Raw genomic sequence first — 16,926 nt, forward strand, 5'->3', positions numbered from 1 at the left:
TGAGTAATATGACTTAAAACTAGGGATGCTCCGATCAGGTTTTTTGCTGCCGATTTCAATACCGATCACCAATGAGGCCGATCACCGATCTTTGCCGATCACCTGGATTGACTGTTCATTGTTTGCTCTAGGTATAAATGCTACTATGTGATCTGACAAAATTAAAAAATGATCTGGCAATAAATTCACTTAATTTAGGATTAAAACATACAACATACTTACAGGCAAAATACAGCAGCTATTCAGTCAAAAGGACAACTGAAAAACCTGCAATCAGTAAAATCATATTTAATGGTAAGGCTCTCAGTACCATCAATTATTTGAATGGAAGGAAACAGAAAAAGGTGCTTCATTCAGTGCTTCAAGGACACTGACTAAAGTATGTCATTATGAAAGTAAATAATGACATTTTAATGACATCATTCTGGAACAGTGATTGTTTGCTGGACAACTGTCATGTCAGCAGTTTTCTCTATGATTGTGCAGGCTATAGCATGGCCATAACATAACATGTTTATATAATGAAATATTTCAATTTCTGGGAAACTAAGTCTGAATTTTTATAAGTTATGAGTCAAATCATCAAAATTAAAAGAAATAAAGACTTGAAATTCATCACTTGGTGTAGAATGAATCATTATAATGTGAGTCTTGCTTTTGAATTGAATTACTGGATTAAATACATTTTTATATGAAATTTGAATTATTGAGATGCACTAGAAAAAGAAATGATGATAATGACAATTAACAAAAGCATATCCATCTGAAGAAGTATATGCCAAAATGTAACAAAATATTACAGAAATAAAAAGTTCAGCATACAGTGGAAATATTGTAGACAAACAAAAAAGAAGGCAATGCTTTTTCTGCCAAGCTCCTGGTTGTGCTTGTGAAATGGAGTCCCTCCTCTCCCACCCGGTGTTTTACCTTTGCGATGTAATCTTGTAGGCATCGGGGAGGTAACAGTTGACATTCTCCATCTGGAACGGGTCAGCATCGCAGATCTTGTCGTCAGTGCGGCCATAGTTGGCCGTCTCGATCATGATGACATCACTCCCAGGGCAACGTAGATCAATCGCATATCCTTCACACGAGAGCTCTCTCCTGACCAGCCCAAAAGGCAAGGCCGCACGGCTGAAGCCTGACGACGGGGGGAGAGAGAAACACACACAAAGACAAAGAAAGCGCATCACTAAATTAATAGGTTAAGGGATCACTGCGCCAGCACAATAAGACCGCACATCATGCTGTAAAAATTTGTTGGCAAGCTCCGAATAGGCCACAGCAGTCCAATGTTTACCACAGTTTTAAATAGAGGGGTCATTACACGCAACCCAGGAATGGGGGAATGATGAAAAACAATTCATTTCTCCATTGCTCTGTGGTCAGGCCTGTCAAATTTTTAAATCATCTGAGATCACTGGTAATCTAATAAATTCCTCAGCAGATATAAAGGCCAGAGTGCTTTGAGATGGTCTCCACCAACAGAGAGCATCCACCAGCAGGACCAAATCCAGTTCAATTGAGAACAGTTCTATTATCATATAGACCCTTTAATTTATTTCTCTTTTTTTTTTGCTCTGTTTGATGTGAAAAGAACGACACAAAGAGAGGCAGAATCCCACCTGAATAAAGTGGGATTCTGAAAATTATGGGGGGCCAATCAGACAAGGGACAGTGTGAAGTCCACATAGGACAACTGACCAATGCATGAAGCCGAGTAGAAAGGAGAATTGCCAAATAGTTTACTGATGTCTAAGTCACTTTAGAGGAAATTACCCTACAAAAGGTGTCTCTGTTAAGCAATAAAAAGTTTGGTCAAAACTGGAACCATGGAAAATTTCAAAAATATGTTATGTCTATCCTGTACAATCAAACTGCATAAAATATGTAGGTGCAAAAAATAAATAGTTGCAATATGCCAGTGTCAAAGTTGTGAATAACTTTTATCTAATTCTAAACTTGTCAGTATTTGCCAGATTTGGGTCAGTCTAACAGATTGAGATGAGCGCTATTGTCCACAAGCTTTATCAGCAACCCCACGGATTTCCTGTCAGATTTATTCCAAACTACTGCTAGGTCTTTTTGAAAACCTTATATTTTTGTTGGTAAAGCATTGATTGTGATTTGTGCTTTGATTTAACATAGACCAGAAGGTTTTACATCACAGCTGTGTGGTATTTAGAACTACTTACAATGTCATCTGTCTTTAGAAAAAGTCTAGGTTGAACTGAAGAAAAGTAATCCTACAGCATGATAGTGCTTTTACCATGTCTTGAGATTATGACCAAAAGTCCAAGTTTTGGTTTTGTAAGACCCTAGCACATTCTCTCAAGAGATGTTGGGAGATTTTGGACATGTCAGAATGTTTTGAGGAAAGGCTTTTGTCGCTCAACCCCAGTCTTCAGTCCAGACATATGGAGACTATAGAGATTGTTGTCACAGGTAGACCACAGCCAGCACCAACCAGAAAATCCTGCTAGTTCTTCAATGTTACTGCCAGGTTCCTGGCAGTCTCTAAACCAGTTTTTCATCTTATATTTTTATCAGTTATGGAGAAGCATCTTAGTAATGTCGCTGTTCCATCTTTTCTTTATTTCCATTCAACCAAGAAGTGTCATTCTGACAGGAAATGAAAAAGGAGTTTCAGTAAAAAGTAATAGTTTTTTAGTGAAAAAATATCAAGTCAAAATCATTTGTACCACTCCTTAAAAATAATCAAAAGGAAAATCGCCAATGATATTTTGAAGATTTATCTTTGGTAACAAGCACCAAGTCTTGCCATCACTCTAACCTTTAGCTCCCTCTGCATATTCAAGTCTCAACTCTGGCTGGGCTACTCTAAAAAAGAAGCATAATATTAAAATGTGTATTTAGCTCTAAATCTACCCAGGGTATTAAAAAAAGTAAGTTTTAATGTAAATATAAGTGAAATACTGCTGATTTTTATCAAAAATTAATTTGAATCATTATAAATGATGACAGGCATTTGCACAAGAACAACAGATCCTGTATCTGAATCAACAAGTGCTTCCACAAAGTACTGGTTTAAGGGTTTACATCCAAAAAATCTGACGTTTTAATACAGGCATATAGTCTTTTTATATCCACGGTGAGGAAGAAAAAGAAATCCATTAACTGCAGTTAAAGTGATCCAGTCAAAACAACTAGAACTGTCTGCAATTCTGAGAAAACAATTTGGTAAAATCTAAGCAGAACATGGAAATTTGCTCCATTATAGACAAGCAAGTAGAGCTCTGCATGAACTGTCAATAATCGTCGTTGTTTTCAGCACCGGCAGGCCCCTGAGGGAGCAGCTACCATTTGTATTTTCTACACTGCTCTCTCCTAATTAGCCCTCCTTTCAGCCTGTTACCTTTTTCCTGCTCCCATTGGCTCCCGACCATTGTCATGTACTAACACTTACCACCCCGGGTTCACTTTGCCCCCATGCTTTAATTATCCTCACACTTTTGATAGTCTGGGTCCTGCGCAATTAGTATTGTTTGAACTGCTCAGAGCTGAAGTGATTCTGGCTCAAAATTCTTGTCCTTAAAAACCTGACCAACATGTCTGCAAGTCATTTCAGCTTTCCTGTGCCTAGCTCAGTCATAATGATAGTCTATGTAAGCCTGCACACGCCACAGCAGCAAAAAGGAGAAAAATGGCATCTGTAAAACATTCACTCTTAAAAATATACCGAAAGAGTCATTGCATATTAGAAAAAAGTTCTAGGCACACTAGGAGAAGTAGCAAGAGAACAAAATATGAAATTAATGGCAGATTTTCTCTGGCATTTGGCCTCCAGACATTTCATTATGAAACCATGATCCATCTAATAGCCAGTAAATTGTTCTTAGCTGGACTGTTTATCACCTCATTAGAAGAAATCAGTCCAGCCAAATCATAAGTGAAGGGCTGCGGGGTCACTCCATCTTTCCCAATAACCACGACAATTACCCAAACCTTTCAGAAAACCTGTCCAGAATGGTGGATGATAAAACCCAGAGAGAGGAGTTGGCGGCTTTACTGCGAAGACTAATGATCATCCCGCCTGCCATTCCTCATGGACGGAGTGACGGGTTTATCACTGCAGCTATAGAGAACAGACGGAAATAATGTATCTTGTGGGGTTTTAAAATTCCAAGCAGAAAGACCGTCTTTCTGCAAAGAAAAAAAAACAACATCCTCATGGACACATGCGCCATCTGCCTTGTCTAAGTCTCTTTCTCCAGCTGTCCACTGCCACCTCTGCCCATCTATCAGATTGCTATGGCATGATCAATCGCTAGTCTTCTGCTGTCAGCAGAAGACTAGCGATTGATTAGGCTCGTGGCTGGCTGGACTCCACCCCCCACGTCTCTGGTATAGATCTTTTTGGTCATAGGCTAACACTACATCAATTAGGAGCACCTAGACTGTGCCGGTGGCCCAAAGAAAAAATCACCTTCTCTCCAAACTGCACATAGTCTTGGTCTCATTAATGCTTGCCTAGTAAATATGTAACTAGCCATGTGATAACAAATCTGAATAAAATACACCACTATACCATGTGTAAAGAAGACTTTTTTTCATTGTGTAGATGGGAAAAATCTAAATTCAAAGGAATATATTTTTGGTGGCTGAACAGGATGTCGCCTAAGATCTCAGGGTTTAGACAAAGCTCTGAAGCAAAAATCTTGTGACAACAAAGGTTTCTGGATGTGTCTACTCTGTGTGCACTTCCTTGGTTTAAACGGGTTTTGCAAGATCTTGAGAAGGAGTGAAGGTTGTTTGTGTGCAGTGTGTTCTAGGGAGGCATGAAAAGCTTTTCATCTCACACTCTGTGCTTTGTTTGACTGATCAACTTTGCAGCAGTTGAAGATTGCGACAGAAGGCCACCAGCTGTAGGGAAAATGGTGTCAGGAAAACTGCAGGATGGAATTCATAACGCAAACCCTGTGTGGGTGTGAGTCACAGAGTGTGTGATCTTGCTGTGTCACTGCCAATATTTAACATAAAATAAAATACATGGTCTATTGGACAAACGGTAAACATTAATGTTTAGTTGAATCTTATACTTCATCACTATACTGGTTATATGTGGCAGACCAGAAAAAGTTGTTGGTTGTAATGATCACTATGGTAAAATGCATTATTAAAATTTTAGTTCAATAACAATGTCTAATGTGAAATTCCTATAAAATTGAATGCAGTTATAATAACTTATTCATTAAATTAAACCATTCAGAAGCTCCACCACAAACATAAGCAAAAATTTAAATGATCAAACAACACCAATTCTTTGGCTACAATTACACTATTCCACATATTTTTAAGTATTTTACCCCTCTGTTTTTGAAATATATATATTGTTTGTGGGATGCCAATACAATACCAACCTAAGCCATATTACTTGGGCAGATTGCAAGATACCATAACTTACCAACTTTGTCAATAAATATAGGGACTTTCCAGTTCCACTTCCTTTAGTAACTTTTCTCAAAAAAGCTCCTCATTGCAGTGTTACTGGCAACAACGCATGAAGCACCAGGTCGCAGCTTATTGTCGATGGTCAATAAATTTGTACACTTAGCATTAGTCTCTACAAGCCTTGCACATGGCCCTTACTGTATTCTTATGGTTACTGTCCTGCCTACTTGCAAGTCTCAAAACTTTAGCTGCCACAGTTTTTTCTGCCTGGTGTTGAGCTCTGTCCATTTTCCCTCTGAACGAGCTTTCATATTGTGTTGATGTATGGCATCCACAAACAAGAACATATTTCTATTCAATTTTATTTAAGGATATAAATGTAAAGGGCAGAGGTGGGTACAGTAGTCAACATTTATAAGAGTAGCTCTACATCAACATGTTTTTCCTCAAGTAAAGGTAAAAAGAAGCCATCCAAGATTTTACTCAACAGCACAAGTTTGATCTCCTTGTAAATATTTCCTACTGCAGATGTATGTTTGCAAATATTCTTCAGCCTACCCTTTATGCTATGTCATAGATTTAGATACTATTTTTACATACAGAGATTGTGATAACAGTGACCATAATTTTCCTGTTGAAAAAAATCATGATATTATATTTTTCCCAAATAAAAAGCCTAGTATCATATTTGATTGAGACCACCCAGACATACTGCAATGGAAGCCACTTTGACAAAGTGATAATTGGCTCTGATCCCCATTCCTGCCCTTGTTGACATCAGGCCTAATCATGCATTCCCGTCAGTGAGTGGCTGCACAGAAAAGTAGCTTTTCAGATTTCTCCTCCTGACCTGCCTGCTAAGCCATCTATTGAGCTCAAGAGAGCAAAGCAAGATCAGTACTGCTGCTCAATCTGTTGCATTCTGGGAGCTTTATTTATTTTTTTTTTTCTTTTTTCGTCCAGCTGACAGCCTATAATTCACTGGCGACAATCCCTCTCATAATACATATTTTGTTTTCTATCAACACCCTTGAAATTGGAAGTGGCACTGTGGCTCAGATGGGTGCATCTGAAACCCTCTGCAATTATACCCTCATGTGACGTAAGAAAAAAAAAATCTATGAAGATTATATGAGAACATGATGTCGCTTTCGTGTTGCGATACCGCTGTCTGCCAACTGCAAGTGGCGGACCATTAAACACATGCTCAGGTTCATCCTGGCTGCTCTGCACGCAAGCTCTCAAGTCTGCAGTCATGACCAACCTTTGACCGCTCAAACTACACACCATCAGGCAGTGGGAGGCAAAAAAAGACTGGAGGAATGTTTAACTTAAAAGAACTGGGCCATATTTGGAGGGTAGGAGAGAATGACGAGACCTGGCACAGACAGAGAGCAAAGGCACTGGTTGACGCTTGTCATCTCCCATTAAGGCTTCTTTGATTGGCCTTTGTGGTCCTGGAAACGGCAAACAGCTGCATGCAAATGGCCCTGTTTCCCTGAGGCTGGCCCCTATTGTTCTGGGTTTCGGTTTGACAGGGACGCTTTCTTTTGTACCATAAAGGAGGGTGTAGCCTTTAGTCAAATAAGAGTGCCCCCACAACGGTCGCAGCAGGAGAACTTCAAGATTGTTTGTCTTTTTATGTTGTTTTATTCCCGGTGCTACTGGTAGGCAACATCTTGAAAAGAAAGAGAAGATCTTAGAGTCAAGTTTTCCCCCCAAAAGTGAGAAATGCCTCCATAATCCAATATCCGGAGAGAATGAGAAGGATTTATTTCAGTGGAGTTAGGCTTTTTCAAAGAAATTTATAAAACAGGAATAGAAGATTAAAAACACTAATTTTTTCAACTAGCCTGAGTGAATCTGTATGAAAACACCACACAAAAAAACTCCCTAATTGGTAAGGCAGTTGGCAATCCTGCCCAAAATGTTAGAAAATGTTTCACATGACCATTCATCAGATGTGAGAGGCACACATAAGAAAGGTGGGAGATTAGAACGGAGATCTGGGGATTCACAACGTAACACCTGCTTTTCGAATACAGATGACACCCAAAGAAGCCTTCCATATCCCTCCGCAGCTCACATTTCAGTCTAACTGTCGAAACACGGCGAAACACTGAAAATCAAGTTGGACACATTGCACCGTTTCCCATGACACTTTAGTCCCTGCTCTGGTCCACCTTGCTGGGAATTGTTTCTAAAGACAGTGTCAGACAAGACCACAAACCCCAGGGCTACACCCGCCCTTCCCAGACTGCTGCCATCAGACACTCTTGATTCCCATATAAGAATTCGAAAATAGAAGCCAGCACTAAAGAAGAGACTGCTTCCATGGTCAGATGAAGCGCTCCATGCCGTATCCCTTTTCTCTTTGGTGATACATAAATTAAGCCGTTGCAGGTTCAAGTTGCAAAGCCGCAACTCGTACCACTGCCCTTTCCCCCAATTTATTCTCTAAATGTTGTCTTAACTCAGAAATGCAGAGCGGGAGTATAGAATAACAGATTAAATGTTGACACATGTCCCAATAAAGGAGTCTAAGGAGAAGGATTTGTCATATTGCTAGGGTTAAAGGACCCTAATGCTGCCTCTAGACTCCTCAGGCGGGCCATTTTATTAAAACCTAGATGCTATCACACCATGTAGAGGTATTTTATTGTTTCTGAAAGATAAAACCAGATATATTAGGACTGCCTGTGAAAGTGATGCGCAGTACAAAATATTAAGTAGGTTTGGACATAAATTTAGATTTTGCCAGTTGTTGAATAGTGACTTCACTGGATTTGTTTAAAACATAATAAAACTTAGTAGATTGTGACCGAGCATAATCTAAAAGGTTGTTAAAGGTTCACAATGCAGTGAAGTGAAGGGAAAAGGAATCACGCACCAACAGAGCAAGGATTGGAATAGAGTTGATTTGTTTGAGTTTTCTATAAAGCACTATGGGAGCAGCACATTAGTAGTCTTTGCTGCTCATTTGGACAAATCACCCCATTTGTTTCCGGACGATGGTGTCCTTCTAAAAGGTTAGTATGTCACTCTTTACTATTCCCACAGAAGTGGGCAATACAAAAGTTTGACACACTTTGTAAATTATAATTTACATATAACTGCTTAGCAGAGTTTTCTACTTGTTTTTGTGGAATCTCCAAATTAGTTTGGGAGCCAGCAATCAATACGCTAAAACATTATGGACTTGCATAGTTTAAAGTTAACAAAAATTATGTTAGTGGTTAGGCCACTGAACAAAAATGAGCAGGTTGGTCCAATGATATGATTTGTTTAATCCAGAGAAGAAAATTACATTTTATAATTTTAAGAGGCTTATGACCCTTTCCATTTAATCCTTTTATTCCTGTGGGCTTGCAGAGCCAATAAAAAAGAAAAATCTGAAGAAAAATGCTTCATTTAAACCATGTCAGTTAAAAGAAGATAAAATGTTGAACACAGTATCTAGTTTACAGACTGACTTTGAGATGTATGGATCTTTCAGAGATGACAAGTGGCATTGTTCTATCAGAACACACACAGCATTAGCACCACAATTAGCAAAATATACCCCAAATGACTGTAGGATAGTGCATTTGAATGATGCCAAATTATGTGACAGTCGTTGGTTATGTTCTGCACAGAAAATTTGCAAATAAATTAAACAAGTAGAGTTGAACAATGTATCGAATCATAATTTCAGTATGTGCAACATCCCGCATGGTGTATGAATAGACAGCTTGGGGTTAGGTGCCTTGCCCAGAAGAACATCAACATGCAACTTGAGGATGCCAGAATTAAACCTACAACCCTCCAATTACAAGCTCGCTGCTCGACTTTACTGAGCCGCAGAGGCTCCAGGTGTATGCTTTGCCACAAATAATGCACAGAGAACATGGTGGGTTACTTAGCCTCAAAAGAACATCCAGCTCATATACAGGCCCTTGCAGATAAGAATTTCTTGCAGAACTTGCAGGCTGTAATGACTTAATTTGGTCACAATAATTAAGATTTATCCTCCCTATCTCTGACCCTCTGGGTGAACATCAGAAGATAGACGAAGCTTCATTGCATTACTAATACATGTAAGCCTCTAAATTCATGAGGGCCCTGACAGGGATAATTCTGGTGAGGATGTAGTAAACTATAATGTTTGGCCCGTTTCCCCAGTACATTAGTCTGATTAAAGTAAAATATAATCTTTCATAATTTACTGAGAAAACATCCCTTCCGTACTGATACAAATATCTATTACAAAGGATAAACATTTAGAAGAAGGTAATGTTCAGCTTAGAACATGAAAAACCTCCAATGCCCTCCTGGGAGAGCGGCACTTTGACAGAATTAGTTCATTGCTTGTTCAATATCCAACATATTGTTGCATCTCTTCAGGGAAGTTGATGAAACACACAGAAAGAGGTAAGTTAGACTAACCCTTCAGAGTGCAGCAGGGTTATAGTTTTGTGGGTTTGATCTGCCCTGAGTGATACCTAAGCCCCCTTGAAGCCCACATTTTACCCTTGCACTTAAACCCCAGCTGGATTTTCCACGCTAGAAATGTCTGTGGGTAAGTCAGGTGCCTTCCCGGAGGATAGAGAGAAAGAAAGAAAGAAGAGGATGAAGCAGAAATAAAAGAGAAGTGGTGTTGGCGGGGGCGAGTTAGTCTCCATCACATGCTCTTGTCTCTGTTCTTGTTTGCCGGGGCAGAGTTCCCCTTAACTAACCCCCACCTCCGTTCACCCGGTCCTGCATGTATGGAGCTGAGACAAGGTGTAAGGAGAAGCTGCAACTGGAACACGGATTACATGAATAATGAGGCTGAGACCACAATGATGACTAGAGATCAGGCTTTAGCTGAGAATAAATGGTCAATTCAGTTTTATCACGGTTTCTGAAACTGTCACACTATCACTCCTACTGGACTGGCTTGTTTCTTGAGATTACAAACTAATTCAATTGAGATTGAAAGGTATATTATGCAGGTTTCCCTTTTTTAAGTTGGTGCTTAATTTGTTTTTATCTAAACATAAGACTTTTTTTGGCTGCACATGCAAAAAAAATGTTTTTTCAGGCCTTTGTTATTATACCATATGTTTTTCATCAAATGCATGCTTCCTTTTGCATTAAAATGCAACTTTTAATGCAATTAAGGCAGAGTCTGTGCTGACTTAGATTAATGGGCTGATTTTTATCAGCAATCTCTTCAAGAGGCATCCTGAGTTTCCTACTAACTGTGCTCATCCTGCAGGAGTCTCTTCTCTAGAATGCCGACTCTGCAGCAACCTAATTTAAAAAATGTGTTGGTCACATCAGTATGTGCTTGCACTCTGTCCTCTTTTAGGACATTTAAGCTGGTACTTGCACAATGTCAATGAAAGCAAACACTCACAGTTTCGAAATACACAGAACTGACTGGAAGAAATTAACATAAAAAATTATTATAGCCTACATCCCCCTAGTGTTTGACAATTTCTAAATAACAAATTAAACTTATAAAACTTGCATAACATGTATGAAGTTCAACACCCTGAAACCGTGATGGAATTCCTGATTGTTTTTCACAAAGCCATTTTGATCTGGGTTAATTAAGAAGTTCAGCTAATTTATTTTTATAGATCTCAATGGGAAGACCATCAGGTCCTGTGACCTTGCCTTCCTACATATTGGCAGTAGTGTCAGAAATCTCTATGGAATCTAATTCTTTATCCATATTATCTTTAGAATTGTCTAAAATTGTAAGAATAGAAAGACTGTCTAGGAGTTTGGATTGTGCTTCCAAATTTCCTGGGGATTCAGATTAATACAGTAGTTTGTAGTAAGGTAAGGTCAGTGACTTCTGAAGAGAATTGGTTGGACTTAACTTAGAGGTAGCAGAGTGTAGGGGGCTGAATTAAAGTGTCCAACACTTCAGATTTTGACTCAACAAAAAAAAAAACTTCACGATTATGTTTTATTTTTTCTCAGTGTATCACATTAAACCATATTAAAAGACTTTATAGTAGTAATGCAATGAAAAGTTAAAGGGGTATAGAAATCCTTTGCAATGAACTATACACTACCTGACTTTGTGGACTTATGTGCAATGCTGTTGGGAGTCTTAGAGAACTTCAGAAAGTCGATGGAAAAAAAATACACATTCCTTGGCAATAACCCCCTGCTATCTCTGCAACGCTGACCACTTTGATTGACTTGAGCGTGATGACCTTGCCCCATTCCCTTCCACCAGCATTCCGGTCAATGCGAGCAGAAAACAGCAGTGCTGATAACAGATGCCCAGATGGGGAGATCTAGATGACAGACAGCTTCCTGCTCCTCATCTTCGATGAGACCATTGTGCCGTGCACACTCAATGAGGATATGTGCTGCAAGAGGTCAATACTGATAGTGTAAGGCAAACAAAAACGTTCTTTGTGCGTGGCTGTTTCTCCTACTTTTTCTCTGCCTCTGTAGTTATTCAATTTCCTGCACAGCAAGAGAAGGCCTCCTTATCTGGGACTGTTTATACCTGCAAATCGGCTGGTGGCCTTTTGTTTGCAGGTGACCTGCCCTCAGGTGACATTTAATTCCTAGACAAAAAAATGTGTGGTCATGCTCTATGGCACAGACTCAGCTCTGAGGAGATTAGTAAAACAGTGACTGCAACAGAGGCACATTCATGGGCTGTACTGAGAGCTAGCCAGCAGACCTAACACACATCATTACACTGACTCACATCATATATGACTGTCTGCCATACAAGAGCAAAGGCAAAAAGAAACCAGAGCTGGCTGTGGAGCCAGTTTTGTCCTCTTTTTTTTTTTTTTTTTTTTAAACTTACTAGTCCCTCTGCCTCAGCCTCTGCAAACAAAGAAACATGTCACAAAAAGCCAAAGTTGTCAAATCCACAATGCTTTTTATTGATTGCCATATTTTTCTACTGTCAACATCCGTTTTAACTCCATCGCTTGCGGTGCAAAACACAACCATCAGTAGAAAATGTGAGATGTGAGCAGTTATGACATTTTTGATTCAGAGCGGCAACGACAGGTAGAGACAAATGCATCATTTTGGTACAATTTTCACACAGAGTAAATAGAACTGTAGTCTCCTTTTATTCCCCTTCCTCACAACGAGCCGCTTTTTTTGTCCAAACGGCAGACACACTTTATGTGTCTACTCGTCTCGACAAATTACTGTTCCAACTCTGTCAGGATTAAAAACAAAGCAGTTGAAGAGGTAGTGCTTAAAGAGATCCTGCTGAAGGTATTCAGAGCACCAACTGGCTTTGATTGCTTTTACACAAAAGTGTTTAATGGTATATATACACTTTTGTTGTTGCTTGTTTGTCTAGCTGTTGTGCTTTAGATTAGTTATGACATGCCTTTAAGCTATTTAAAATTTCTATGAACATTAAAAATCACAATAAAACCGAGAGAGGTTCTTGTTGGCTCCGTAAATGCTTTTGTCTCTATTTCAAAAGGTGATTTCTACTGTTGGAAAACACATCCCAAGACACCATGAAAGGCGAGAAGATTCCTGCATCTTTTTATATTGTTACTGAAGCCCTACTGTTTCCCTTCAAGATTAAATGCTATACTTTGTTATGACAACTGAGCCCTGTTGAAAACAACGCCTTGCAGCGAGCAAAGTTTCAAATCCGAGGCAAGCTACTTCACGGCTTTGAGCCGGACTCATCCATTACTTGAATGAGGCAGCCTGGAGAAAGGAAGAAAAAAAAGAAATTCTTAGACAGCATTTAAGAAAAGAAAGAGCGAGGTGGGCATGTGGTCCAGTGTTTATACAACTTGTTGCCATAAGAGGCATGAATGGAGTTGCTCTCAGATATTGCTAGCAAATGAAGATTTAGGGCACGCTTTGCAATAGAATGAAACTGCCAGACAACTTGTGCGTCTCTGAGCCCATTAAATTAAGCGCTTGTTCATCAGCTCGCCGTATAACTGACTTTTACAGTCCTGTCTTAAACACACAATAACAGCTAAGTCTTTCCTCAGGTTTGGGGAAAGAGTTACACACCAACACTCAAGTGCGGGATGGAAACATCTCTCTTTGCTTTTGCTTTGACCAAAAAACGCACTCAGGAAATGGCTGTTGCAATAAATCTAGGATGAACCCATTGAGGCTGATATTGTATTTCATTTCCTCAGAGTGAAACCCTGATCCTGGACATTCGTGTGGGTCTGGCTCATTTCAATTTCATGTTCTCCTATGGTTCCAAACTTTCCAGGATATTATTAAAATAATAAAGGGCGATGTCATGCAGAAATATATCTGGTGGGGTTTGCAGAAGCCTGCAATGCTGCTGCATCAGGCAGGAATACAGACAAAATACAGTGCCTTATAAAAGCATTGAATGTTTTCACATTCTACCAAATGACAACCACAAAAACAAGAGAGAATAGTCTATAATTCTAAAGTGGAAAAAAATAGTAACACACTTTTCTACAAAATGTTTCCTAATAAAAATCTGAAACTGTGGAGTGAATTTGTATTTAGTCATCACATTTTTACTTTGTAGAACCACTTCCAAGTCTTTAGGGGTATGATTCCTCCAGTTTTGCATATATATGAAGAGACTGAAATTTGTGTCCATTGTTCTTTGCAAACAAAGCTCAAGCTCAGTCAAACTAGAGTTTAGCTGCATACTTTCGACTGGATTTAGGTCTATGACTAAGCCTTTTTAACGCATAAATAAGCTTTTCACTACACCATTACATAGTAGCTCTGGCTGTATGTTTTAGGATCCTGTTGTGAGGTGAACCTCACCTTTCTTGTAAGTCCTTTTACAAGTTTTCTTGCAGAATTAATGAGTAATTAGCTCACCCCAGCTTCCCATCAACAGATCAGCTTTCCTGTTCCTGCCGAAAAAATAAATGCCACTGCATAAAGCTGTCACCACAACATTTCATGCTGAACCTGGTATTTTGGAGATGACAAACAGTGTTTGTTCATCATTCCAGATACATTTGTGGCTGTTTTTTTGTTTGTTTTAATAAAAGGTTAAAAAAAAAAATTTAAAATATAAAATCGCCATGGTGTTTGTTGGAGAGCCAATGCACAATAGACAAACTGAACTGAATAGAGCAAAACAGAACAGAGAATCAGAGATGAACAAAGAAAATTCAGGAACTTAAATAGCAAGAGAAACAGTAAAGTGACATAACTAAGATGGGGCAACACAGGTGAGTTCAATGGGCTTAATTACAGGGACATAGAAACTGAAATGAGACAAAATGGGAAGTGGAACCAAAAGGATAAACAGGCCTGACAGAAATCTAAGATAATGAGTACAAATTCACAATACGTGTAACACTAAGAAACTAAGCATAAGGAAACATAGCAACACCTTCTAGACAGTGACAGCAAACCTAAATAGCACTAATGAAACTAATGAGGATGATAAATAAAAAGAAAACCAAAACACTATGACACTATGTGTTTTGGTAATGTAAAAGGAAAGAGTAAAAACAATCCAGGCTTCAGAATAAACTATGAAACTAGGCATTTGGTCTGACTGAACCTGACTGGCAAGAAATACAAGGAACTGAACAGAATGTGATAGGAGTAACCCAAATAAAACAGAAAGGGAATAATCTAACACACTAATGGAAATAACCTAGGAAAACTATCCAGAGAAGAAAACTCTGGAGAAAACTGGAAACAGACCTCCCAGGAAAAGCAAATATTGCAAAAACTATTAAACATAAATAACCCATAATAAAAACCATAAGTCAAAAACCCAAACACCCAAGAATCATGGCAAATTTTCCTTTTCTTAGGTTGTATCATGTGATATGCGTATCTCTGCAGCTCCTATAGAGATGCAATGAGCTTCTTGCTTACTTTTCTGATTACTGCTCTTCTTGATTGGTTGCTCTAGTCTGTTCATGCTCAATGGCGTCTCTGCAGTGTTCTTTGGTCTTCATGATACTGTTTGTTCACAAATGTTTTCTTACAAACCTTACAGGATTTCAGAGTGCAGCTGTCTTTATACTCAGGTTAAGTTACTCACAGGAATCTATTTTCTTATCTGGGTTTTATGTAGAGTAATATAGGAAAACGAGATTATTCCAAATACAGAACAAGCTTTTCAAATTCAAAATGTAAAAGAGTAGAAATTGAGGTTCTTTGTTTCCTTCCATTGAGTATTTATACACTACTTGTCTCCTGGTTTATCACACATAAACCTAATAAAATACAATAAAGTTTATCAACGTAACATGACAAAAATAAATTGTCCTTATGCTTTACTTTTTTGCTGCTGTATCACATTAAGTCTACTAAATATGTAAATGCATTCAAGTTTGTGGTGTGAGTGTTATGAATACTTGTGCAAGACACTGAACTCTATTAGTTATTAGTTTAAAACAAATTTAGAAAATAAATAATGAGACCATTTCTCCATCTCCATGTGTCTTCCAAGCAGCAGGAAAGTCCATCCAGTCCAGATGATGAACCCCTGCCCTTATTTCTTGAAATACTTCCAGTTGGGCAGAATTTCAATGAAGCACTGATATATCACATTTTTCCTTCCTTTACGCTTGTTCTCACCACACAGATTGACCAGTCATCTGTGAATCTCCCACGGTTTAGCAGATAATTCATGATCGCCCTACCATGGACCCGCAGCATTCAATATGAATCATAAAACGGCAAACCAAGCATATCAATGGATGACAGACTGGTTGTGTATGGCCCGGGGCCAGAGAGAAGTTGGAGCACAATGGCCTCCCCCCTCAGCTCTGTCAAGCCCAAGACTGGAAATACCAGCGTGGCACGAGGGAGGGCCCTCCGTCAGCACAATGTATGGCACCGCTTGACACAAATGTTGTGCCGAGACGTGGCGTTAACCTTTGCGACCTTTTGGGGGAGAAACACAAGCATACTGGTGTGTTCAGCAGAGGGGTCTCTCACTATCAACAAAAAACTCCTCAGTGAGAGGCGTACAGTGTGTTATCCAGAGCAGCAGGGGCTCACAAGTGGCAGAAATGATGTTGTGAAACTGCTCCTCAGAAATAAAGTGCCTCATTTTTTGTACATACTTTTTTCTTTTTCTACACAGTTTATTATTCAAAAAAGAAATTACAGCTGAAAGTCTTTTCCCTACACTTTATTTGTGCTGGAACAACTTCTCAAGACCTTAGCAAACACTCCTTAACTTTGATTCTTATTTCTATAGATGTGCAACACCTATCAAACACAAGCCACTTAATTTTTTGCAGCAGACCTTTGTGCAGTTTTGTGAAAGAAACTCAATTTAGACCATTTTATAATAAAACACAGACAAGTGTTGACATTTTATGACACAGCCCCTCCCAAACTCGTCTTTCTTTCCTTTAATGACTCAGATAGAAGCTCGTGTTCAGCTGCAGCAGATAAACCGCTCTACACTTGCTCCCCCTTTGTGGCTGCTCCCTTTGAATCAGGTCGTCGTCTTTAATATCTTTAGACAGGAGCACCGTAGCGGTCTGAGAGATATACAACAGTTTCCAATACCTGCATGACCTACTTCCCTCTGGGTAGAAG

General features: G+C 39.1%; 1 protein-coding gene across 9 annotated transcripts in view; it reads right to left on the reverse strand.

The window, feature by feature from the left end:
• LOC102220018 (adhesion G protein-coupled receptor L2-like) overlaps positions 1–16,926 on the reverse strand; it is a 128,529-nt gene that overhangs the window by 71,980 nt on the left and 39,623 nt on the right. For all 9 annotated transcript variants that reach the window (XM_023335453.1, XM_023335451.1, XM_023335452.1 and 6 more), the window contains exon 3: positions 928–1,141. In XM_023335453.1, coding sequence (XP_023191221.1) covers positions 928–1,141 — 214 coding nt within the window. The remainder of the gene's footprint in view (positions 1–927; positions 1,142–16,926) is intronic.

This window comes from Xiphophorus maculatus, chromosome 6, assembly GCF_002775205.1.
Source record: "Xiphophorus maculatus strain JP 163 A chromosome 6, X_maculatus-5.0-male, whole genome shotgun sequence".
Taxonomy (NCBI): Eukaryota; Metazoa; Chordata; class Actinopteri; order Cyprinodontiformes; family Poeciliidae; genus Xiphophorus; species Xiphophorus maculatus.